Source organism: Lontra canadensis, unplaced genomic scaffold, assembly GCF_010015895.1.
Source record: "Lontra canadensis isolate GAN:19392208 unplaced genomic scaffold, GSC_riverotter_1.0 scaffold10, whole genome shotgun sequence".
Classification (NCBI taxonomy): domain Eukaryota; kingdom Metazoa; phylum Chordata; class Mammalia; order Carnivora; family Mustelidae; genus Lontra; species Lontra canadensis.
This window is the reverse complement of record NW_022631004.1, coordinates 14,209,661-14,236,600: the sequence shown is the minus strand read 5'-3', so window position 1 is coordinate 14,236,600 and position 26,940 is coordinate 14,209,661. Positions and strand designations below refer to the sequence as shown.

The following is a 26,940-nucleotide window of genomic DNA, read 5'->3' as shown; positions in this document are numbered from 1 at the left end:
TATCTAAGACAGAAATTCAGGGAAAATGTAGCCAAAATGTACAAGACCACACCATACATCTTCTTGGTATTTGATTCAGAACTTATTTTGGTGGTGGTACAACAGAGGGGGATTTCCTTGACTTTTGCCAGGTGCCAGGGGAACTACCAGTCTGGGACCACAGCAGTTTGAGTGATTAAATTGGGTTGCCCAAGTGTGCACAAGGAATGTAAACTGGACTCCGGGCCCATGTGAGGGCAAGCCTGCATTTACCTGGCACAGCCCTTTCCACTCTCTGGACTCTCTGGAGACATCCAGTTTCCTAGTTGCTCTCTGGCAGGTACATCGCCCTTCCTCCAACCTCTTGCCCCTCCCCTCCCCTTTTCCCCAAGAAGCACACTAGATGTGGGGGAGCTTCAAAAGCTTTAGCCAGAGGTATAGGCATTGACACGTCAGAAAAGACTGGGGGAAAACACACAAACAAACAAAATAATGGCTATTCCAGGGTTTCACAGGGTAACACAATGAGGCAGGCTTTCTTGTGGGGGTCTTCAGGTCCACTGTCCCCCGCTTTGTGCCATTTGCAGCCTTATTCCTCCTACTCCCAAGACTCTAGGTTCCTGACACCCAGATTCTGTCTTTATTGACCCGCGGGTTTCAGCTCCTAATTGGAATTTTTTTCCTTGGTCTTCAGAAATTCCTCAGTTTTCTTTCAACTTCAGCTATGCATTTGGCCATTCGCTTGGTGTTTACTACATAAGCTTCATAACCCAAGCATGTTTTAAGCTGGGGACCCTAAGGGTAAAAGCATGAAGTTCTGTTTTTCTTTCTTCCCTTTTTTAATGTGTTCAAAATTTGGGTCCTGTCTTGTGGCAATCTTCACAACAACCCTATACACTTTACAGTCTAAGGGGTGCCTTGGTGGCTCAGTCATTAAGCGTCTGCCTTTGGCTCACTCATGTCATGATTCCAGGGCCCTGGGATCAAGCCCCACATGGGGACTTGGGCTCCCTGCTCAGAGGGAAGCCTGCTTCTCCCTCTCCCACTCCCCCTGCTTGTGTTCCCTCTTCCACTCTCTCTCCTTCTCTATCTAACAAATAAGTAAAATCTTTAAAGTATCACTTCTATGGACAAAAAGACTGAAGTTCAGAAAAGTTAAGAATGCTGCTTAACAGCACACAGAATGTGCAGTGAAGCTGAGATCTGAATTTGGAAATCTTTTCTGCCATGCCTACTGCCTTCTCAGTGAAAAGAGCAAAGGTCCCACAGGTGCCAAGAAACCTGGCTTCTGGTATGAGGGAGTGGCTAGAAGTGCAGGGGGCTGGTGCTAACTGAGCATGCCATGGGGGCTCGTGGGCTCTGGCCATGACCTTGAAGCAGCCCGAGTGGCCCTGAGACCTCATTTTCCAAACGCTGTGCAGTTGTGACCACTGATCAAGAAGGGAGCCAAGAGGCAAAGTGGGCAAGGACCCTAGGTAAGTGAAGGAGCCGTGAATGGGCTCAGGAGGTGAGGGATGGAGATAAACCCAAGTTAAAGATGCCATCATCATTGCCAAGAATGCCTTCTGCTTGTCCTCTAGGTCACAGCTTAGATGTCACTTCCTCAGTGGCCTTCCTTGAGCTTCCCAACGGGACCCATCCCTTGTTAGAGATAACTTGGGCGTGGTCTGTGTCCTCCTGCTGTAGAAGGCAATCTATCTCTTATTATTTATTCAGCAGCTCTTTTCCCCAGTGTTTAAATCTGAGGGCAGGGAATGTGCCTGTCTTGTTCTCTGCTTTACCCAAAGACCGGAGGGCCATGGATGGCACTGAGAAATTGCTCAACAACCACAATTGTAAAAGAATCTATGATTTTACACTATGCTTCCCAGTCCTAAGCTGGTCTATGCTTGATGTGGGATCCACGGGAAGCTTGGTCAAGAGACCAAGGTTAGTGTCCCACTTTCAAAGATGGAGTCAATCTAGGGGACAGGGTGGAGAGCTGGGCTCATATCCATTATTGCCTTTGGTCCTTATGGCTAGCCTGAGAGAGAAACAGGGTGGGAAGACATTCTCCCCACTTTATAGGTGAGGAAACTGAGTTGGGGGCAGGGGGTTATGTTTTCATGCCTGGCTAGTCACAGAGCCAGCCACTGGCAAAACCTCCTGAATTCTGGCTGTTTTCCTCTCCACAATAATGGACCACAGGGAGCCACTCTCTGATGGAGTTAGTGGGCTCTCATGAGTGTGTGTGTGCGGTCTGGGGTCTTGGGAGTGGAAGAAGGAGGTCTATATGGCAGGTACCACTATGAGGCAGATCCCCTCATCAATAACCTGAGAAATCAATCTTTCCAGCCCCTCTCTGTGTCTCAGGCTGCCATCCTGTTGTCAATCTGCCAATAGTTTATGAGGGTAACTATGCCTGGTGGGTTATCAGGGTTCCCATCCCTTTCCCATAAACATAGGCCTCAGATGAGGCAGGCTCAGATCCCTTGGTGCCTTCCGTGCTCCCGTCTAACCAACACCTCACCCTAAGCAGCCGTGCCCTCCCAGCCCCAGATGATCTCAGCCGGAACCAAGCCCTGTGCTGTCGGATGTACCGCAGCCGTGGTCCCCGGGGCAAGTATTCCTTCCATCTGTTGGAGCAGAAATGCCTTCTAGGCCTTCCTGCCTCTGTTTCTCATTTCTCCCCACCCCTTGATGGTGCTTTTCTGCACTCCCTCAGGACTCGGCCTCCTCCCTGTTCTGGCTCCAAGGCCAATTTCATCACTTCGCTCTTTATAGCCTTTGCAAGGGAGCTGGGAGGACTTAAATCAAGCGAGGCTGACACTGACTTTCAGCAAACACCGCCCCCCAACAAAAGCACACAGCTTTGTCATCACTCTGCTCTCGCACTGAGGGCCCCCCAAATTGGCAATCGTTAGTGGGAATTAAGAAAGACCCCGTTCCGGTACTTTGCAGCCCACAGGCAGGGAAATGACAGTTGCCAGCCCGGAACTTGGCTCTCTGCAGATGAGGGGTTCACAAGCATTTGGCACTGTTCCTTCTGTTGACATCTCAGCTCCATAGCTCACAACCTCCCTGATCCCCAAAGAGGTCTCCTCCTTTCTCTAATCCTTTGGACTTCCTGTTCACTGGCCCTGAGCCATAGGCCTTGGGGACCCCTAATTTACCTATGTCTGGAGTGCTCTAGGAACTCTCCACTTTATCCCTGTTCATGTTAATGGGAACATAATCCAAAGCATTTGAGAGGCTTTTATAAGCCAAACCCTTTGCGAGTACAGGCTCATTATATTCACATTACACCAAGATTGTTCCGGTCGGGGACAGAAGAAGAAACAGACGGAAAGCACTGAGAAAATCTTGGCTTCAGGATCCAGAGGCTGTGATTGATCAGAGGATGATTGATTAGACAGGAGTCTGTACTCCCTCCTCGAGCAGGGCCAAATGGAGTGGATAGAGACAGGAAACGACTTTCCTCCCCCTCTCAGTCTCCAATGCCTTGTGCTGAGATCTGACTTAGTGTTGGATATACCAGCTTTCCAAACAGTTTTCAGAGATAGGGAGTGTGGGAAGATGCTGACAAGCCGCAGAGCCCATCTGTCATGGTACAAAGGCTTGGAGAAGGGAAGTGACCTGCCAGCTAGTTTGTGGTTCCTGAAGTCCGGGGATCTGAAGGCAGATCCAAGCGCACGTACAGAGGGCTCGCAGGGCCGCACACAGCCTTCTCCATCCAGGCCTGACATCTGTTTACATCTCCTTGAGGTCTGAAATCTTCCTCCAGCCTTGGTCAGGCCCGGGCTGATCATGGAGTGGGGTTTCAAGAAAGATGGGTCTGCTGACTCTATGAGAAGGTCTGCATCCCTAGTTAATTCTTAACTTCCGCTGTCTCGAGTAAGAGCTCATTTTTATTAAAAAATAAAGATTAATGACTTCAAGTATGGTTTAAATTTGGTCTATTCTTAGTTCTCTGTGACTAGGGAGTGCTGAGGAGTGTTAATGCATTGAGGATGCAAAGGCTTAAAGCAGCAGACAGAACCTAGTGTTTGAATTGAAAAGGAACGAAGCCAGAATGCACAGGAGAATGTCAGGTCTGCTCCCCCTGCTTCTCTCAGAACTGGACCAAGGGATAGGATATTCCTCTCCTAAAGCTGAAAGGCCTCTCTAGAGGGGCATGGATATTTTTTCCCAGGGGTGTCCCAATTAAAAATCTTAGAATACCAGCAGCATCTTGTAGCCCTCTAAAATAAGGCTGCAACTCTTCCCTGTGCCATACATGTTACCCGTGACACTGAGTATGTCGGTAATACCAAAAACTGAGGGGACCTGAATGTCAGACGTTGTGGGCTGCCAGGTGTCTACAGTGGCTGAAGGAGAGGCCGTATTGCAAGCCATGGGCACCTGAAGGGAGACTGCGTTTCCAGAAAGGGAGACTCCATTGTGTTCTTTCTTTCCTTCCCTTTCCCGTATTGCTGACTCCAGGATAAATTGTGACAAGAGAGGTATGCTTGGCAAAGGACACTGGAGAAGCGATGACAATGCCTGGATGGTAAGTCTTTGGAAGGCCCTTCTCTCACAGCAAACTTGGGACAGCAAGCTGTTCCAGTTAGCAAACATCTAAGCCAGTTTCTGCCTCCCCCGGTCCAGAGGTGCCAAGGGTTTACATCTGTCACAAGGGAATATTCTGGTCATGGTGATAAAGAAGCCAGGCCTGTGAAAGACATACGAAAGGCACCACCAGGCTTCATCTAGTGCTCTCTACTCAAAGTCCAGGCAGTGTGCTTAAAACAAACAATCCAACAGCCTTCGTAGGCCAGTGTTGCAAGCTCAGACTCACTGAAGACTGGAAAGAGCGTTTGTTCCTTTCATTCCTAAGGTCATAATAGCCGATTCAAATATCAGAAGGATAACCACAAGAGAAACCACTTTTTTTTTTTTTTTTTTTAAGCTTCTGCTCCCACAGAGCCACATAGAAAGTGTGATCGAAGGTGCATGTCTTGGCACATTGTTAGGCATGACTGCTGACTCTGTCGGGGTTGAACTCAGTTCCCTTCCCCCGGGGAGGTGGAAAACAGCCTGGACCTGTGAACCAATAGCTAACTGGCCTGTGGTTGCCGATGCCGGCTTTCTCTCGGTTGACCAAAAATATGGAGTTAATTCACTCCCCAGCCTTTCTGAGACTGCAATCTTCCGTCAGAGTCAGCAAGGGAGAGAGATTCGAGGAACTGAATAAAAGGGCTTTCTTTGGGAACTTCAAGGAACATATTTTGATGATTATCTTCTACGGAGTTCACAGAGTGGGTTTTCAAAACAGCCAATTGGGTCGGCAAAAATAAAGATTTCAGAGTCTTCTCAGGAGCCAATGCTATATTTAAAGTTACAAAATAGCTATAGTTTAAGGTTCCAGAATGCTATAATTAAGGTTGCAAAATTGTTTTCATTAGAACCTTCCCGCCATTGTCCCCTCCCTACGGGCTTCCTCTGCGGACACATCTGCAGTCCGGGGGGAATCAGACTGCCCCTCTCTGCTCTAATGGATCTGGTCCTTCCCTTCCGGATTCTCCTGCTCTTCCAGTGGTCATGATCTGCTTCCCTGTAACAATCCTTTCTGCTCCTTTGCTCCTAAACTCCCATTCGATGCTCTGGGACAGGTTTTCTCTCCCCTCCTGCCACCTCTGTCTGAATCCTCTGAGCCAGCCCACAGCCTGCCTTCCACTGCGCTCCTGGTCACCACACAGGCTGAGGGGAAACTGGCCCTTTCTCCTAAGCCCTCTCTGTTCCCAGTGACTTTCCTCCCCTTTCTCACCCTCTGTGTTTCCGGAGGGAGCACTCAGCCTCTGGGGGGCGCAATTCTTCATTAGACAGCATTTACCCACGCTGTGCAGGCTTTGGCATCCTAAATGTCAGCAGCCATCCCTGGTCACTGTGATAATTTCAAATGCCCACCCCATTTCTAGACACTGCTTCAAGGGGTGTTGTAGCCTCCAGTCGAGAAGACAACCCTCGTTATTCACTCCATGCAAGAGACCCAACCCTCCCCCACCATCACATACATATTGGTCCTCCTTTGTGCAGACAGCAGCTCCTCCCCCTGAACCCCCAAATCCCATGGGAATGGGGGAGAGGTGTGGGGATTGCCAGTTCCTTGGTCTCTGTTGACATTTCTGGATCTTTGAACCCCTCACTCTCCCCATGTTTCACTGTTTGAAGTCCCTGTTCTCCTTCTCATGGGGACCCTCTTCCCTCTCTCAGCTTCATGTGCAAACTAGACTCACAGAGCTGCTGTGGAAACCCAACGAGGTGACAAATGACAAGTACCTGGCACACAGTGAATACTGATAAATGGTAGCTGTCATTTTTATTGGGATTCTTTTTCAATCCTACTGGAATTGTTACTATCATTTATTGTCCTTTCTTGGTGCCACTTATGCTCAGGACCGATTTCCAACTTTCATGAAATCCATTTTTCAGGGTGTCTGGGTGGCTCGGTCAGTTAAGCATCCAACTCTTGATTTTGGCTTAGGTCACGATCTGAGGGTTGTGAGATCGAGCCCATTGTTGAGCTCTGCGCTGGGTGTGGGACCTCCTTGGGATTCTCTTTCTCTTTCTCTCACCCTCTGTCCCTCCCCATCACACACAAAAGGAAGGTAGGAAGGAAGGAAGGAAGGAAGAAAGGAAGGAAGGAAGGAAGGAAGGAAAAGTAAGAAACCTATTTTTCAAACTATGCCCTATGAAACACTTTGGAATTCCAAATTACTCTTTGTGAAAAAGAAGTTCTTTGATCAAGTAAGTCTAGAAAATGTTGCATACCTTATTTACCATCTTAGAAACTCACATTAACATCGTAAAGACTTTGACAAGTCCTAAAAAAAAAAAAAGCCCACTTCAATCTGTATTTATTTTTATGTTTCTCAAACATTTGATTGTAGAACTTCCTGACATGCTTGAAAAAAAAAAAAAGATGCATTAAATCCCATGGAACTGGTATTCAGGTATCGAGTTGGCTGTTATGACCTTAGGCATGAAATGCACCAGCTTCGGGGAACACTGTTCTGGATAAACCCCTTGCCTGGGCTGGATTACTTTTTTATCCTGTCTCCTGCCATCAACTTTAATGGAGAAAACATTTGTTGAAAGTCCCTTGGTTCTCTGGACCTTGGGGCTCCTAGACCCAGGATCTATGGGTCTCCTCTCCGCCTCAAACACAGCTCAGCCTCTGCAGCAGAAAGCACCCTGCCGGTCCATCTGCAGGATCTCCAGGACCATTCCCACTGCTCTTCCTACTCCCCGCTGCACTAAGCCTTTTAACTCCTTACTCCATCCTGCCGTCAGTTGAGCCTCCCGGGATAAGCTTCAGCTTGCTGGAGCCGTTACCTTTCTCTTCTGGCCCTCGTGCCTTCTGCCCCTCGGCCTGCTTTCTCTGCACTGCTCAGGGGAAACCCAGTGGGGCTGGAGAGGAGCCCTTCGGGGAGCTGAGAGTGGTGTGGAGTTGCCTTCAGCCAAGTCCTGGCCCCTGGATCGTCACCACCACTCCTCCTCTTCTCAGCCCGCTATTCCCCAAAGAGGAACTCACTTCCTCCTTTCCTGAAAAGATCAAAATTCTCCACCTTCCTCATACTCGCTCCAGGTGTTATACCTCAGACCCCATGGGAATGAAGGGCCTGCTTGTTCCTGTGGGACAGTGTGGCACTCTGTTTCCAAACTTCAGATGAGCGTGCCTTTGGACTCCCCAAAGCCCCTTCTAGGAGTTTCTTCCTCAGGGGATACTTACACCATGAGGCAAAGACGGATGTGTAAGAATTATCACTCTGTGCTATGATAAATCCAAGGAAAAACGTAAATGACTCAAATGCCCATCAAGAAGGGGTTGGTTAAATAAATGATCAAAAGGCATATATGGACTATTATACAACCATTTTAAAAATAGTGCAGATCTCTATTTTTGGCCCAGGGAAGATATCTATGTTCTATTTTTGAATTTTTTAAAGAACATATAAAGAGGGATGCTTGAGGGTCTCATTCGGTTGGACATCTGATGACTTCAGCTCGAGTCATGATCCAGGGTTCTGGGATGGAGTCCCACATCTGGCTCCTTGCGCAGCGGGGAGCCTGCTTCTCCCTCTGCCTGCTGCTCCCCTTGTTTGTGCTTGCTCTCCCTCTCACTCTCTCTGACAAATGGGCAAAATCTTTAAAAAAAAAATAAAAATACATATACTGAATAACATGGAAAGTATAGTCTTATCCATATGAAAAAAAAAAAAAATCTGTGTGCAAACACACCCAGAAAGATTTCTGGAAGAATGCTCATCCAAATCTTGTCAATTTTTTTTGAGGGGTAGGAGTTCACATAAATAGTTTTTCTTTCCCCCGTTACTAAATTTTTCAAAAATTTTCCTAATGCATATGTACTATAAAAAGATTAAATGCAATAAGTCTATGTCTACCCTTCAACTCTTCCTGAAAGCCTCTCCAAGGTGCCCCAACTTCTAATGCTCTTTCTCCCCAGGATTCCTACCGAATCCACTGTATAGACCAGTCATCTGATTGGTATCTTCTTCTCCCTTCATTATCTGGTTTTCCTCTTAAGCGTGTCTGTCTTGTCTGCCTAAGGGCAGAAACCACCGGAGTGTGGGGTAACATCCCAGAATAAAGAATAGCTTAGCTTAGGGTTCAGGTAGACGTGAAGGTATCTCATCCGAGCCTTGAAGGAGGTCTCTGCAGGTCTCTAGTGAGAGGTGTTACCCTGTTTGTAATAGATGTCCAGAGCCCAGTGTTGTAAATCTGGCTGCACCAGCCTCTCCCCATGTGTCAAATTCACACGGCTGGGTAAGACTGCTCAAGAATGGGTGCCCCCTAAGAACCAGAGGCTCCACAGCTACTACCAAGGTCATCCAGAAGCGGAGCAGCGAAGGTGGAAGACAGGGAAAGAACCAGTTCTAGCAAAGGGTAAGCTCCTTGAGAGAAAGGATGTGGAGCCCTTCTTTGCATCTTCCTTGGCCCTTAGGTACAGATAGACATACAAGCTCTGACATATGGCAGATGGTCAGTAAATGTGAAATAGAAGCACAAGTCTTTATTGGAGACCGACATTAGGTTCTGGGAATCCCATGATGTTCCTCTTGCCTTTAAGGATTTCAGCGTAATGGAGGACTCAGATTTACGCACTGGCGGATGTAGTGGATACCTCCTAAGTGACAGCCACTAGGAGAGAGTGAGGCGAGAGGAAGGCAGCCAGGGTCACCATATTCATTCACCTCTCATTCTAACACTACTCTGTGGGTTCCACAGTCTTATTCGGAGAGAAAAATAGATACAGATCAATAGATAGATGGATAGATAGAAATGTATATATACCTGGTATATAGAGTGGAATATTACGTGGCCATGAAAAAGGGTGCAACCTTGCCACTTGCAACAACATGGATGGAACCAGAGACCATTATGCTAAGTGAAGGAAGGCAGACTGAGAAAGACAAATACCATATGATTTCACTTATACGTGGAATCTGGAGGAAAAAAACAATCAAATGAATAAACAAAGAGCAGAATCAGATCTATAAATACAGTGAAGAGACAGATGGTTGCCAGAAGGGAGGTGGGGGAGCAGCAGCTGGCAAAATGGGTGAAGGGGAGTAGGAGGTACAGGCTTTCAGTTACAGAGTGAGTAAGTCCTGAGCATAAAAGACATAGCACAAGGAACAGAGTTGATGATATGATAACAGTGCTGCGGGGTGACAGATGGCTGTTATGCATTTTGGTGAGCACAGCTCTGTCCTAAGCCTGAAACTAAGTTAACGTTGTGTGTCAACATGACTCAAATAAAATAAATAAATAAGTGCGCCCTCTCAGAAGGAGAAACCACAGAGGAGGATGTTAGAGCTGGAACGAGCATTAAAGACGATCCAGTGTACTTGCCGAGGAGGTGGCCGGAGAGCATCAATGACTCCATCGTAGCTACTAGCTTATAAAGCTGGTGGGTGAGAGGGCTCCCTCTAACCTTGGGCTTCAGTGCTCACAACACATGCACACACACATGCACCTGCTAACCGAAACATAAACAAACAAGGGCAGCGTCTATGTGAGTGATGAGGGGCCCGGTCCGTCCCACTGCTGGACTCGCAGGCCTCACACCTAGCACAGCTGCCTGTCCTCCAGGAAACTTGCTAAGCTATTCCAGCAAACACCTACTGAGAAGCAGAATTCTTTTTTCTCTCATATTAGCTTTGGGATGTGGATCTTCAAGTATCAAAATGACCCCAGCTGGAGGGCAAGGTCAGCAGTGCGTGTGTGTGTGTGTGTGTGTGTGTGTGTGTGTGTACCTGAGGGACAGGAACTAATCTCCATCATCATCATTGGAACTAATCTCCATCATCCGAGCCCTCAGGTCCCCACAAAAAACTGAGCTGTTTAATGACTCTTTACACCCTACCACATCAGCTCCTTTTCTTCTAGAATCAGGTTCCTTCTAGCACCCACGGTCTGAGGATGGGGGTCAGGCTTTCAAAGGGGGCACAGTCTACCCACTTGTGATCTACCACATACGGCTTAGCAGAGGAGATTGATTGGATACAATCTCCTCTGCTAAGCCGTATGTGGTAGATTTTCCTGGGATCACACGGCTGTATTCTGCAGCCTTTTCTCTGCCTGTCCACACTTTTGTCCATGGAGTGTGGGCACTGGTCTCTGATTCTGTAGGGAGGGGCTGTTCCTCCTACGCTGGGGGAACAGCAGGGTGTGACTCTGCCCTGTACATGGCAGCTGAGGACAAGTCTCCCAGGGGCACAGAGCTGCTCGTGCGGTGGGCCTGCTTCCAACCATCTCTCCACCGAGTCACTTCCGCTCCCCAAATGGTCCTCAGGCTTAGAGTTCCTGGGCTGGGTCACATTACGTCAGGGCACCAGGGGCCTCAGGGACCACCCAGGAGGAGAACGGGGCCCAGAGAGGGAAACGGTTTGACCAGAGCCTCACGTGGGGCCAGGAATAGAGCCCAGGTCTTTGACTCTCCAATCCCAGGGGACCAGGCTGTTCCTACAGCGTGTGGGGGTGGGGGGTTGACAGAGCTGGGAGGGCTTTCACCACAGATGTGCACAGCATCCCACAGGTGGCTGTTAAGGTCTCAGACAAGCCAGTGGGAAGCTCCAAGATGGGCTGGTGGCAGCTCTATGCCCCTAGGGTGCGAGAAGGGACACCTGGGGCCAGGTACCGGCCCGCATGGAAAAATGCGGCTGACTGGGAGGCCTGGCCAGAGGCAGGCAGGCAGGCAAGCAAGCAGGCAGGAGGGGCCCTCGGGTGAAAACAGCTTGGCTGGCAGAGGAGGCCTGGCTCCTGGCCACTGGTGGCTGTGCTCCTCAGCACACGCGTTTCCTTAAGTGCCGTCCCCACCAATACCCCTCTCCCCCACAAAGCATAACATCACCATGTTTGGCTTTGAGGGGGGAGGTGAATGTTGGCCAACAGATGTACTTCTCAGATTGGTGGGCCTTTGGAGAAGGCTTGGAAGCCGGTTCCCCTTGGGGAAAGGCCAGCCTGGAAGGGCCGCCCTGCTTTGCTGGGCACTTTACTTTTTCCGTGTGGGTGAAATCTAGTCCTGCTTCTTCAAACTCCACAGATCCAAAGGCCAAATATTTGCTGTCTGCCCTGCTTTTTCCATCTCAGGTAGAGGTGGTCGCTCCTCCTGGCTCCTAGGGAGGACGAGGGAAGACCCCGTAGAGAGGTGTACTGGAAATCAAGCCTTGTCTTCCCCTGAAGCTCTGCAGCCTATGCCCCTGGGGTGTTACGAGAGATCACGGAAGGTTTCCCGGAGGCTGGAGGAAAAATACACAAGAGCTGCCCCAAAGGCCTCAATGAACAGGAATTTGGCCCCACCTGGTTGGTGAGGCTGTTGGTTGAGAATGGGGAAAAGGAGGTGAGGGGAGCAGACCTTAGGAATGCCAGGAGGGAGCCCACAGACTTCCAGCCAGCCCTTTCTCCTCCAAATAGTCATCCACACCAGCTTGTTCCTCTTCCACTCAGAGAACTGGAATTGCCTTGCTGAGTTTCAGAAAGCAGGTCATGTGCTCCTAACTCCCTCCTCAATGGGAGCAGGATGTCTCCACCATTTCAGAGGACTTCTGTCCTGTCTTTCCCTCACTAGATTTTCTCTTACAGTGCTTGTCAAGAATGTTGGTGAAGCCAAACCACTCCGACTACGTGTAGCATCTTACCATCGTCATTAAGGTCCAGAGCAGTGTGGGCCCCGAGTCTGTGGTGAGATGTGGTCTAAGACCCTTTCAGAGACTTCTGGGTAATGACCTGGCCCCAGGCCAGCTAACAGGGGTGGGTGCAGTTCTGTAAGATGTGGTAGCTGAGAGCAGGAGCTTTGTGGGCGAGGCTGCTCTCTGCAGCCAAGGGAACTCCCTGGGGTTGCTTATAAATTGCTTGTCTCATCCCAGACAGCCCAAGACATGGTGAGGCCATCCAGAAGCACAGAGGGGCCAGAGGCCAGAGGGAAGGAAGCGACAGAGAGGTAGGGGTATGTTAGCCAGTGCTCTGGCCTGGAAGTCGGGCCCCTGAGCTCTGGTCCCCCTGACTAGCTGTGACTCTTAAGCAAGTTCCTTCTCCTAGCCATAGGACCAGAAACATAACTGGTAGTGCCCTGTGCAAAACAAAAGCATGAGAGGACCCTGTTTAAAAGTTTTTACGAATTTCAAGACATTAAACCTAGTACGAGGCCTTTCGAGTGCGGGGACCTGTTGGGGGGCACAGGTTTGCATACCCATGAAGCCGCTTCTACCTGTTTGGTCTCAGTTTCTTCAACTATACAACATGTTGGCTGTATTCTGTCAGAGGTTTGCCTGTGAGCCCTTTCTTCATCCCCTTCTATGTAAAGGACACCAACAGAGCTGCTTCTTCAACAACACCCGAGAATAGAGTTTAAAGCCCTTTAGATGATCTCCAAGGTCTTTTTCAGTCCCCACATTCAACAAATCAAAGGAGTGGGGAGGTTCTTACTGCCAGGAGCTCAGCACCTGCCTGAGCGAGGCGCTGGGGAGGGATGATTAACAAGCACAGAAGAGAGCATTCAAAACCTAAATCATCCTGTCCCATAGGATGATTCCAATGCCTGCTGCTCCCCTAGCTTGAAAATGAGTGTTAAGACGAAGTGTGCTATTTCCCAGGCCTCCAGAAAGCCAGGCCCAGGTATGAGCACCTGGGATCAAGTCCTGTTCTTGTGTCCATCCCAGGACCTGGTTGCAAGGTCTATGGTGGAGATGACCCAGTACCCTCCGGAAAGCTCAGGCCTGGACCAGGGGCCCTCCCCAGCTGCTGTGTCCCTGGGAGGTCACCGGGTGGGTCAGCCAGGGTTCAGGGGTCTGTTAGGGCAGGGTCTGGGCTGAAGGACTTGGACACAACAGGTCTCTCCTGAGGAAGGGGCTGAAGCTCCTGGAGGAGAGTCCTACGCCTGGCCCCGGGCCAAGAAGTCTAGGTAGGGGCTGCAGGAGCCTCTGATATGGGTCCCCTGGATGGGGCTTTAACACGGCCAGAAAGTTGGGCTGGTGGCATCTTTTTGCACTGACCCGGTTAAAGGGTTCAGAAACTTTTCTTTGGAATTTAGAACTATGTGGGGGGATAAAGCAATGCAGAGTGAGAAGAGGACTGTGAAGGGGGCTGCGTGTGAACTCTCCTCCTCCTCTAGACATCAGGGCTCCCTCGGTCCTGTTCATCAATCCTTCCGCGGGAGGATCAGAAGGGCGGGAGAGCCCAGAGCTCGCTCCGGGAGCTTCGTTCCCTCCGCAGCCCCGCCGGCGGGGTGGGGTGGGGTGGGGGTGTGGGGGGCCAGCGGGGGTTCTCCTCGGCCCTCGCGCGCGCGGGGCTTACCTTTCATGGTCCCTCCTGCGGGGCCTCGGGAGCGCCCCGGGGCGGCGGCTCGAGCTGCGGAGTGGCCAGGGGTGGGGTGAAGCCGGCGGCTCTTCGGCCGGCGCCCGCTCGCAGCCCTACGCGCCGCCCGCTCGAGCGCCCGGCTGCGGAGGCGGCGCGCCGAGGGGAGGGTCCGCGGGGTCGCAGCCGAGGGGCCCCAGGCCGCCCATCCCGCTGCCGCCGCCGCCCGCGCGCGCGCTTCCCGCTGGAGGCCGGCGAGGTCTGCGGCCGCCCCGCGCCCCCCCGCTCCCCGCCTCCCGCCTCCCCCTCGCTCGCGGGCGCGCTCCCGCCCTCCCCGTCACGCCCTGGGCCCCCGCCCAGATCCACTTCCTCGGGAGGTTCAAAACTGCCGCGGCCGGGCCTCTTTGTGCCGCCGCGGGTCCCCGACCCCGGGCCCGCCAGCTCGCCCGCCCGCCCTGCGGCCGTGGCGCCCCGGGGAGCGCGCGGGGGACCACCCCCCCTTCCCTGGCCAGCCGCTGCCCGCCCTGGGGGCCATCTCGTGGCTGGGAGCGAGCCTCAGCCCCGGACGGTCTCCTCACCCGCCTGAGAGGCAGACGGACTGGGGGAACGCAGGGTCCCCGGCTTCCAGCCACGGGTTGCCGGGGACTGTCCCCGCCTCAACCCTGAAATTCCGCATCCCCGCCAGCCCCTCAGTCCCGGGGAGGCCAGCAAGGTTGGTCACCCACGCGCTGGGTGAGCGACTTTGAGCGGCCACTCCAGGTCTCCAAACCTCGGCTTTCTGCAAGGAGAGAGTTGGACCCCAGGCGCTCCCAAATTCTGTGATTTTGTACAGTGACATCGGAGGAAGAGTGACCTCGAGTCAGGAGTTGTGACTCTTGTCTGAGGCTCTCCTCTGAGGGTCCTCACATATCATTCTTCATTAATGGAACATTCCCTGACCACCTTCCATGTACCAGCTTCTGCCCCCAGCTCTGGGAGGGTGAGGGATACTCTGTGAGGTTGCCTCTTGTGAGGAAAGCCAGCAATGAAACAAGTCAGGGTGCTGAGGTGTGATGAACACTACAACAGGGTAGTGCAGGGAGAGAGGGGACCCCAGCGTGGGGGCAACCCCGCCTGGCCTGTCCCCACATCCCCACACTTCCATGCCCACTCCGTTTGGCCCTTAGAGTAAAGGAGGTAGGGCCCAAGCAGAGACACTTTCTTCTAAGCCAGGAGCCGAGAAGGGGCCCTAGTTACCATCCAGGAATCCCAGCCCATCAGAAAGGGTGATGTTCAGCTATCTCTAATAGGCCCCACCCCCGGGGGGGGGGCAAGTTTCAGTTTATAAAGCATGTATAAAGCACATTCTCTCCATTTTCTCAAGATAGCTCACTATAACCTCTAGAGCTGAAGCCAGGAACAATGGTGCCCATTGTACGGAAGTGGAGACTGAGGTTCAGAGAGGCTGTTGCCCACCTTGTAGTAGTTCACGCTGTACTCCTTGAGTCTGGATTCCGAGTCCACCTCAGCCTCCTGGGATTGTGGCATGGACCAGGAGAGCTGCTTCCTAAATACGAGGGGGGTAGTCCCATCAAAGGAATCCTTTGTAGGATTTGTAGGTTACCTGTGTGTTAATGTATTTCATCTTCCCAGTGGCTTTAGGAGACAAACACAACTATTGTCTTCACTTCTCAGTGGAGGAAATGAGACAAGGAGAGATTAATCACGTGCTTACTGTAAGGAACGTAGCTAGGAAGTGGAGATCTTGGGACTTGAACCCAGGCAGGCTAAATCTGGCACCTGTGTGTATAGCTACCACACTGCATCTCGCAGAAGGCACTCAAATATTTATCCACAAGAAGAACGAGCAAATGACCTTTGGTCTTCTCCATGCTTTCTTTAGTTGGCTTGATCCAAGATGTTTAGTGACAAAAAGGTCCTAACCCTGATGTGAGGGAGTGCCCCCACCCCTGTCCCTGACCTTTGGACTCGGAAGATGTGTATAGCCTATGGTATTATTATGATTTGCAAATGCATCAGCAAAGAAATGAAATAGGCCTGTGTCTGGCTGCAAATGGGCCCTGGGTAAGCAGGGCTGGACTCCAGACCTGAAGATGTTCAGGGGATGAGCCCCAGTTCCAAAAGGACGCAGGGGAGATGGGGCCCAGCCCTGCAGAGTGGCAGGAAAGCGCTGGAGAGGAGTTGGCAGGCAGGAGGGGTCACAGCTCTGAAATAGTTCAAAGGGAAAGCAGAAAGATGAGACTACAAGATGATCACAGACCACAGATCAAGAAGGGAGGAGACAGAGATTTCCTGGAAAGTACACTACCCCTTGGGTGAAAGCCTTCAGCTTCAATTTCAGGTACCTTCCAAAAACAGCCAGAGGTATGGACCCAGGGTCAACTGAAAGAAACTCTTAGCTCCCCCACCCGAGCCCTGCCCCATCAGACCAGAAGATGAGGGGCTATCAGGAAGGGGCTCAGGCTGGGACATGGGCACAGAGGCACAGATGGCACAGGCAGGTGTGGTGGGGTGGGATAGAGAGAAATGCTTAATACTGTTTATAACTGGGGCTGGGGGTGGGTGCATTTGACTGGGACACATGAGTCATACCTCTGTTGGAAGCCAAAGGAAATTGCTATAGGGCAGAGGTCATTTAGAGGGGAAAACAACAACAACAACCACAACAACAACAACAACAACAACAAAACAAACCAGATCACTAATGCTGGAACCATTTGTATCAAAGAAGCTAGAGAGTCCCACGTCAGTTCTTGAGCAGTGCTGTGGTTTGCTCAGAACAGAATCCCCCAGGGAGCTCCCCCAGCCTTGCTTTTGTCTTTTCTACTTCAGGCACTAAACATCTTTTTCTCCTAAAGCTCAATTCCTCCCTCTGTGCCTTTGAGTGCTGCCTCTCCCATCCTGTTCTTCACCAGCATTAGGACATTGCTTCCACTTTTCCTTCGGTTGTAGCTCCAAGCCCCAATGTTTGTTGAAATTGCTTCCTTCCTCTTAGTTGCCAGAATAATAGCCTTTTTGAAACTTGTATCCTCTTCAACCATTTTGTAGACTTAACACTGTATTAGTTGGGTTTCTCCAAAGAAACAGAACAAATAGCCAGGAGGCTGGAGACCCAGGAAGAGTTAATGTTGCAGCTTAAGTCCAAAGGCAGTCTCCTGACAGAATTCCCTTTCTTTGGGGGAGGTCAGTTTCTATTTTCTATTAAGGTCTTCAACTGACTAGATAAGGCCCACCACAGGATGGAGGAGAATCTGATTGAGTCAAAGTCTACTGATTTGAATGTTAATCTCAACTGAAAAAACACCTTCATCTAAAATAATGTTTGAACAACAACAACAAAAAATAATGCTTGAACAAATACTCGAGTACCATGGCCTAGCGAAGTTGACATATAAAATTAACCATTACAAAAACCATTAGCAGTCTCTTCTTGAAGCTCTCTTCTCCCCTGGTTTCTCTGATCCTACATACTCCTGGTTCTTCTAAGCTTCTTTGACTTCTCTTTCTCTGGTAGCTTCTCTTATTTGGTATATTTTCTAAATAAATATAGGCATTCCCTATCCTGACACTAGTCAGTGTAAGTAACACTCGCTGCTGTGACAACCCCTATATCCCACTATCTTAATACAACAAAAGTTTATTTCTCACTCACATCACAGTCCTGGGTTGGTTGGGCAGTTCTCTTCCACATTGTGACTCAAGGACCCAGGAACCTCCCATCTTGTTTTACCACTATCTTCAATGGGGCTCTAAGGTTGTTGCAAAAGAAAAGAAAGGATGGAGGGCCCTGCATCGGAGGATTTTATGGGTTGGGCTGGTGTAAAGCACTTTGACCCATATTTCACTGGCCAGAGCCTACCTAACAGCAAGGGGTTGAAAACAGAGTGAGCTGTGGGCTATGGATGGAGAATGAAGCAAGATCAGCGGGCACTGGCATTCTCTGCACAGTTCACCCCCCCTAGCCACCAAATACTGGTTTGCTTCCTTGTCTTCACACATAAAGCTCACTCTCCCCACCGGGGGTGGTGTGCGGTTCAACCCCACAACCCAGCAGCTCACAGTCCAGGGCCTCCCTGTGATTCTGTATTTCCTTAGGTCTGACGTAGCTCCAGGCTCACACGGAACAGCATGGATCAGATAACCACAGTAAAAAGGCCCATTTGGAAAAGGGAAGAGAGAGAGAGACAAAGTAGCTAAAGGTCTGTGGATATTTTGAGACCCTCCCAGATTTTGTAAAGACCCCTAACCCTGGGATGGGGGCAGGTCTTTGTTTAGGCCCTTGTTCAACTCTCTGGAGGATCTCTCTTGCTTATTACACCCTAGGCTATGCTCTCTAGAGAGCTCTTCCTGGCCCACTACCTGTTTTGTATACATCTGAAGTGGGTGCTGGGGGCTGAGTCTTCCCTGAAGTTGCTCAGTTCTCCCAGCACACTTCCTTCTGGAGCAGGGTTATTTTACTGCTCTAATAGCGGAGATAAAAGGTAAAAGTCTGGGCATAGGGGTTTTTATGTATTCAGTTGGTTTTGGGTTTTTGGGTGTCTGTTTGTATATGATCAAAGTCCCTCAAAATTTTAGCAAAGTCTTATCCATTTGCTTCTAGTCGATTCCATGGGCTAGTGACCACACCTAGAGTTTTTCCTAGACATAGTTTCCAAACCTGCTTTATTTCCTTGTTTCTGTCCCCTGTGCTTCTTTCTATCTGTCAAGGGGCAGGTTGCTACTTGGATGCTACAAGACTTGACTGGGAATGTCATATCCTTAATCTGATCTTTTCACCAAGGCTGGGTCTTAATGGGCCTTTTCTGCCACTTGGGATTGAGAAGTCCTTGGTGTTTTCTTCCCTATTAGGCTTAAATTTTCTGAACTCTCTCTATTCCCCTTCGTTTCTCTTTGCAAAACATCCACTTTTCCTGAGCTCATCTTTTTTCTTAGATTGCTTTGCCAGATACAGCCAATAGCAGAGAACATACACTCTCACTTTGATGCTATCCAACAAATGCCCCTTAGCATGTTGCTAAGCTATGCCACATATTTATGTTTTTGTTATTGTGGCAACCCATTCCAAGAGTTTCTGTAGTAGTTAGAGCAAGGAGCGCTAGCTCCGATAAATAACTTCAAGACTTCAAGGCCAGACCGCAGTATTCCATTTCTCATGAATTTCGCGATCCGCTGCAGGTTAGCTGTTCTTACAAACATTGGCTGGGGGATCCAGGCTTCTTCTCCCCTGCGATGTTGCCATCTTCAGTAAGCAGCATCCCAGGTTGATGGAGAATGGAAAGAGACAGGAGGATTGTGGGTTGGAGGTGAGCATGGCACAGACCTAGAAGAGGTGCACACTCACTGTCAGCCCCATTCCAGGGGCCAGAACTCAGTCACATGACCTCAACCGAAGGCAAGGGGGCAGGGAAATATCCCTTAGCCTGGTCACCACCAGGAAAGGGGGAAACGTGGATGCTGGTGAGACCTCCGGTGCATTAACCCCTCTCCAACCCAGACCTTGGCAAGATTTTGCCCTTACCCCTCAATAAACTCTCTAATGCCATGGACTGAAACTCCCACAGTGTTACCACCTTGTTCATGCCACCTTGTTCATTACCCAGATAGTCATTCCTTGAAAGCTAAGGAGTGAAATATTTCTGGAAGGCCGATATGCTCACCACCATACCATCAATACTGCCCAAGAGTAAATTTTTGAAAGGACCCAGAGGGCCAGTCCAGGGTATTTCCTAGCAGTGTTCCAGCAATATGGGCTGTACAAGAAAATATAAACCCCATTTTCCTGTTGGATTCCATTTAAAATAAGAAATAGAATTTCCTGGGTTGGGGAGGGATCCATCGATATTTTCAGTTGAAGATGTTTGGTGGGAGAAGTGTTAACTTGGCTTCTTTGGCCCATTCTCTGAACTATGTGCTATTTTCACAATTCTTAAGTTTCCTGTCTTTTATTGCTTTCCCCCAGAAAGTCACCTAGGATTTCCCCATGTCTATGGATTCTTGCCTTACTTCTCATTTATCAGTACTAGAATTTTTGAGAATGTACTTAGATAGCGTGGCCAAGAGGTGCCCTGCAATACCACTCTTTATCAGTGGGTGATGCTATATAATATGAATTCTTCTAGTCCGAGAAATTCTTAAGGGGGATTTTACATTGTCCAAAGAATACCTTATTTTATGAACTCTGTAGGGGCAAAGTTCTAAGAAAAGCAGTTTAGTTTTACTTTTTAAAAGATTTTATTTTTTTAAAGTAATCTCTACACCCAAAACAGGGCTTGAACTTAAAACTCCGAGATCAAGAGTCACATGTTCTACACCCTGAGCCAGCCAGGTGCCCCTAAAGCAATTTAATTACAGAGATGCACCAGAGCTTGAACAAATCTTTCAGATTAATATAATAAGGTATTAACAAAGATAAAGTACTTAGACTTTTCATCCGAATCAATGATGACTTCAGGAAGAACGTGGCTGACTTCATTTGGGGCTGGATATAGCTGAAAAAAGGAACCTTGATGATGTGTAGGAAGGAGAAGCCTCTTTTAGTCAAACATCCACTGGATAATGGGAAGGAATCCCTGCAGAGATTCTGTAATTTGGATTACTGCAAAGAGGACCAGAAAAACCCCTGTATCCAGGTAGAGAAGAATTGTACATATTAAAATGGAAAGACCAGAACTGGAGGGACATGAATGCTTTTGAGGAAGATATTTTCCAAAGGATCTGATACACAGTAATTTATTCATAGCAGGCCTTCAAGAGATTTTAATGTGATAAGAAGGGTCCTAATGGACATTCCTATCTATACTCTGGATGGAGGAGATGGATGAAGGCATGCTTATTTCTTTGTTTCTCATTCAAAACTGCAAGGACAAAATTCAGAACTACCTGGACAGGTGTCCCCAGTACACATATGATAATATTCAAGAGGAATAAATTTAAGCCCTACATGTGGATTCACCATCAGTTGCACTAACAAAGGATGAAGCTAACAGAGAAAAAGATGTAGTTGACATTTGTCACTGCATGGCTTTCATTCCCTTATTACACATACACATAGTGAGGATCTGTGCTAGTGCCGGGGATAGGTTCCCTAACCTTGTGGATATTACAGTTTTGAGATGGATCAAAAATAGGATAAGACTATCAAAACAAACCAACAAACAAACCTGAGATCTTAGATATAAATAATCAAAGAACCGATTCAGGTGATTTAAAAAGTATTTACTAATTACACCTATTACACCTACTGCATGCTGGGCCATGTCTTAGAGAATGGGAGCACAAAGCTGAATGGAAGTGGGTAAACAGTTGAATTCTGATCGGATAAATTTCAGTTATTTTTATGCTTCATCAAGATTTTTCTAACTTTTCCAACCACCACAATGACAGAAGTAGCAAAAATGTCTTTGAAATCTTTCCTCTTACTTGGAAAAATGATGTAAAATTGTGTGCCCTATCACAACAAAACAGTATTTGTTTGAATACAGAAGTAACGTTTTTCTGGGTTGGGGTTGGGCATGGCGGCAGCCTTGAGAGGAGGGAGGGTGGGGAATGAGGTAGGGGACTTCTGCGTTGGTACTTTCTGTACTATTTGATATTTTCAAATTATACATATATCTCACTTTGATAAAAGAAAACTTTACTTAGAGATAAAAATAATAGTTTCAATTACTTCTAGACCTACGTATGCTTCCAAGTAGGAAGAAAGAATATAAAAATGTGAATTCTTCTAAAACTAGTATGTGCTTTCAGTGCAATTATAATTATAATTACCATCTTTTTTCAAACTGGAACAAAATTAGAGTTCATACTGGAGAATTAATGTCCAAGAAGAACCAAGAGAATTTGTAAAGGAAGGGTGGAAGAAATTACCTTTTCAATATTAATTATTGTTTCACAGCTATGTAACGAAAACAATATGTTACACAGGAATAAAAAAATAAATCAGAGGAATAAACTAGAAAGTCCTAAAACAGATCCAAATTTATCTGAGAAATTTCACAGATGACAAACTGGCATTTCAACTCAGCATGAATAATATGGTAGTTTATTTGATAAATCATGTTGACATAATTGGCTGCAAGTCTGGGAAAAAATGAAGTTAGATCCTTGCCTCACCTCCCTCCTACAAACACACACACACACACACACCCACACACACACACACACACCTCTCACCACACATACCACATATCATACAAATACACACACCAAAAAAAACGTAGCATAAACACACACATACACACCCTCATATACTCGCACCATGCCCCCCCGCCACATTGCATTTGGATTAAATACCTAAATATAAAAACTAACAGGAAGCTAGAAGAAAATCAGGAGAACAACTCTTAATATTTTAGTGGGACATTGTTAGGTCAGGAGACCTAAAAACTTATAAAGGGAAAAACCAATTTCACTACATAAAAATTTTAAGAGCCTTCATAATCAAAGGGAAAAGACACATAATAACTTGATAAAAACATTTGCAATGCACTTAAAATCACTTTATTCCTTTAAAGTGCTCTTATAGGGGCTCCTGGGTGGCTCAGTGGGTTAAAGCCTCTGCCTTCGGCTCAGGTCAAGATCTCAGGGTCCTGGGATCATGCCCCACATTAGGCTCTCTGCTCGGCGGGGAGCCTGCTTCCTCCTCTCTCTGCCTGCCTCTCTGCCTACTTGTGATCTCTCTCTCTCTGTGTCAAATAAATATATAAAATCTTTATAAATAAATAAATAAATAAAAGAATGATTAGTTGAGGGGCACCTGGCTGGCTCAGTCGGTGGAGCATGACACTCTTGATCTTGGGATTGATTTGTTGAAAATGATAAACAGGCAAAGGGATTAAGGTGGCAAAACATCACTTTCACAAACCAGACTGGCCCAGATTCAAAAGGCCAGCAGCGTCCAATCTGATGATCACACGGGGAAAGGACATCCTCAGAGAGAGTGGGACTTACCACTACCTTTTGGGAAAACCATCAGGCAGAATATATGAATGTGAAGACTACAATTATCCTTTATCCTACACATTTCCTTTTATTCGGCAATCCCAATTTTGGAGTCTACTTTATGCTAGTAAAGGCACCAACATATTAGGGATACCTGTGGAAGGCTGTTTATTGTGGCACAGTTTATAGTGACAGAAAAAAAACTGGAACAAAGGAACGGCTGAATGAAACACATAGCTACAGAAAAGTATGATTCATATCTATCTATGTATGACCTGGAGGGATATCCATAATACCCGTGATATTGTGGAAAAGAGCAAGCAGTATATATAATACTATTTTTAAAATTTTTTTAAAAAGAAAAGAAAAAGGCAAAATCCCTTATTGGTTTATATATATAATATATATTATGTACAGATATTATATATACAGGCATACATTCTAAATATAAGTTTATGTATGAATAGACATCCATTACTTTCCAAACATGAGATTTAGGGAGAAATTGAATAAAGATAGAAAGAAAGGAAGGAAGAAAAGGAAGGGAAATTGATGACTTTCTAAATATTAACTTTTCTCCTTAAATCTGAGTAAAACTGCAGTTACTCGTGTCTTTGTGTACTCTCAGTACCTCTCAGCCTACCCCAGGGGTCAGTGTAAACCAATTTGAGAAGCACAGTGTGTTACGACATAATATAAAAGTAAGCAGAGGGTGCCTCGGGGGCACAGGGAGCTTCGTATTAAATCCCAAGTTGTGCCTTGCTGCCCTCCTGCTTGGCTGCCCAAAGCTGGGTCTTGTGTTTGTTCCTAAAGCCACACCAGAGGAGTGAGGACAAAATGGATCACCCTTGGGGCAGGGAGGAGCAGAGTAGGTATCTGGCAACCTCACTCTCTGAGAAGGGAGTGAAGGACCCGTACAAAGAAATATGTCAGGGCACCTGGATGGCTCAGTTGCTTAAGCATCCGACTCTTGATTTCCGGTCAGGTCGTGATCTCAGGGTCCTGAGATCGAGCACCTTGTCCAGCTCTGTGCTCTGCGGGGAGTCTGCCTGATATACTTTCTCTTTCTCTTCCCCTCTGCCCCTCTCCCAACTCATGCTCTCTCTAAATAAATAAATAAATAAAATCTTAAAAGAAAAGAAAGAAATGTATCTAAGTTGAGACAGAATTAGTGTTTTCAAATATTTGAAGGGCTGTCCTGTATGGGAGGGGTAACAACATATAGCACCTTAGAAATAAGACGGGGGACGGAGAAGTGATAAAGGGGCAGATTTCAGTTCAGTGTAAGCAAAATCTGCTAAGATTCTTTGACCCCTAATTTTGTCTTTTATGAAACAGAAGAATATCACATACTCTTAACAGGGACGTAGAGGTAGGGTGAGGATCAACAGACACAGTGCAAGCCAATAATTTATAAGCTGGAAAAACAGTAATCCTCAATTTTGGCCGTGCATCAAAACCACCTGGAGAGGGACTCCCGGGTGGCTCAGTCAGTTGAGCATCTGCCTTCAACTCAGGTCATGATTCCAGGGTTCAGGGATTGAGCCCCGCATCAGGCTCCTTGCTTGGTGGGGAGCCTGCCTCTTGCTCTGCCCATCACGACACCTGCTTGTGCGCTCACACTTGCTCTCTCTCTCTCTGATAAATAAATAAAATCTTAAAAAAAAAAAACTGCCTGGAGAATCTGAAAAGTCCTGATGCTTTCTCTGGCTGTATCCAAGCTTGATTCCATCATAACCTCTGGTGGTGGGACTCAAGCACTGGTAAGTTTTAAAGCTCTCCAAGAGATTTCATTGTATAATTCCATAGAAAATCACTGATCTAAAATAATTACTAGTTGGATTCCAGGTGATTGTGGAAAAATTAGGTTTGCCCTGAGACAGATCTGGAGGCCAATTAAAAAAAATGCCCACTGAGGCTCCTGGGTGGCTCAGTCTGTTGAGCGGCTGGCTCTTGATTTCAGCTCAGATCATAATCTCGAGGTCCTTGGACCGAGCCCCATGTCAGGGTCTGCACTCAGCAGGGAGTCTGCTCTAGCAATCTCTCTCTCCTCTCTCTTCCTCTGCTCCTCTCTCTCTCTGAAATCCATAAATAAAGCTTTTAAAAATGCCCATTAATCAAAGAATTAGAGCTAAATGTTAGAGTTGACCAATTCTGGAGTAACATCTAGACCATGGAGTCAGTCAATAGCAAGTGTAGCAGTGAAGATAATTTAAGTAATATTTGTCTACTCAGAGGTCCATGATAAGCATCTTGGAGGAGGCTAGCTTTGTATCTTTCCCCAAAAACATATTCCCTAGATGCGAGGAGAGAGAAATGCACCTGATGAAGTGATACTTTTGTTATGTTAGGGAGGTCCTGAAAAAGCATTCAGGACACCTCTGCACCTGCTGTGGGCTGAGTTTACTGTATACAATTTTTATCAAGCATGATTTTTTTCATAGGTCTGTAACTGATGGAACAGACCTGTTCAATAATTCGAGCCTGGAGAGGTATGATTAATAGTAGGCCACGGGCTACTTACTGCTCTTGTCCATTTCTAGCTTGTTCCAGCTATGCCGGCAGTGGTCGGGCTGGTGGCACTGAGCTGGACGGTGTGGCAGTGATGGGGGTGCATGACAAAGATATTTCATAGTAGGGGAGAGAAGGTGGGGAAAAGCCTACAGAGATAAACCAGATAAAATGATAAACATAGAGCCCTTTACTTTCCCCTCACACCCTCCCTATGGTCCCCTGTTCCAGGAAATTAAAAAAAAAAACAAAAACAAAAAACAAGCTACAAACCCCAAACTGATTGCATAAGTCCAAGATGGGAACAAAATGATTAAACAGCAGCATCTGCCAAAAAGATGACGAATTCTATATGAATCAGCCAAGTGACTCAGCAGTGAAACAGAACCTTGTCTAGAACATCTGAGCAAGGGGAAAGGTGGTCAGCCTTCCGTGGTATCGGCAGGTTCACCGCTGGGCTCAGAGCAGCAAGAGAGGCAAGGTCCAGAAGGCCAAAGGGCTGGGGAGGAATCTGCAAACAAGGACAGGGCAGGCAGTCACATGCCTGGAGATCACTGGGAGAAGCAACTAGCTGCCTTCAAGTATCAGAAGGACTAGCAGGAGGGAGAGGGATTGGGTTTTCCTGTATGGCTTCGAAGGACAGAACTGGGCTTGGGGGCTGCCCTTGCAGGGGCCAGACTCTGAGAACCTAGTGCTATCAATAGCTTTTCTAGACAGCTGTTTGCATACAGGTGGTAAGCTCTCAGTCATTGGGGGCATTCAAACAGAGGCAGGATGATCACCAGGGGAGAGGGGGCGCATTACTGGTAGTGGTGGGGAATCAGCACTGGGGTATGGTGTGATAGCTTTCAAAATTTGCAATTTCCTCCTTTAAAGTTTAATCAGCTGAGCCTTGTTTGCTGAGTAGCCAGAGTGATCAAGTTATCCTTCACAGGTTTATTTTCTTCCAAATCCTCTCTCCCTCTCCTCCCTTCCTCCACTTCAGCTGACTAAGGCAGCTCTCCTTGTCTGTCCTTCAAAATCTGATTTTTACAAATATAATTATCACAGATTTATGCCTCTTGTGCCGGATGCGGGGGTGGGGGTGGGGGGTGGGCACAGAACAGAAAAGTTACAAGGAGTGCTCAAAAACAGCTCCTGTGACCTCAGTCATTGATATGGTAAGGAGGAGGCAGTTTCCATAGAAAATGTAGCTGTTACTGATAATTAGACTTTTTTCTTTTTAAAGAGAAATAACAAGAAGCCTCAAGAGAGAAATATTGTTCCACATTTTCACTGGATTTTTTTTTCCCCCCTCTGGGCTGATTTTCTCAACACTTGGCCTTGTCTCAGGTTAGGTTGAATGGGACCTTAGAGATGACACCTACCTTCCTGATTCTTCATTGTCCACTTGGAGGAAACTGAGGCCCAGAGGGCAAAGTGGTTGTCCAAGTTCACCCAGAACTTTAGGGCAGAACTAAGACTGTAGTCAGAAATCCATGCACCCAGCTCAAGTGCCCCTACTTCTTCATAGGCCTAGAAGCTCCATTTGTGCTCCCTCCAGAAAAAGGGTGGGGTCCCAGTTGTCCCCGGATGGTGGGCCACTAGGGACTGGGCCTCAAGCTATAGCTCTGGAAGTGGTGGGCAGAAAAACTCAGCCCCTGACCATTACAGATCTCCCCTAAAGCCTTACGT

At 47.8% G+C, this 26,940-nt stretch overlaps 1 protein-coding gene across 1 annotated transcript in view; it reads right to left on the bottom strand.

Moving 5' to 3' along the window:
* SCARA3 (scavenger receptor class A member 3) overlaps positions 1 to 14,064 on the bottom strand; it is a 49,432-nt gene extending 35,368 nt beyond the window's left edge. Inside the window, exon 1 of the mRNA XM_032855668.1 lies at positions 13,816 to 14,064. Within this exon, the coding sequence (XP_032711559.1) occupies positions 13,816 to 13,822 (7 nt within the window). The 5' untranslated portion in view covers positions 13,823 to 14,064. The remainder of the gene's footprint in view (positions 1 to 13,815) is intronic.
* Between the last annotated feature and the right edge of the window lie 12,876 nt (positions 14,065 to 26,940).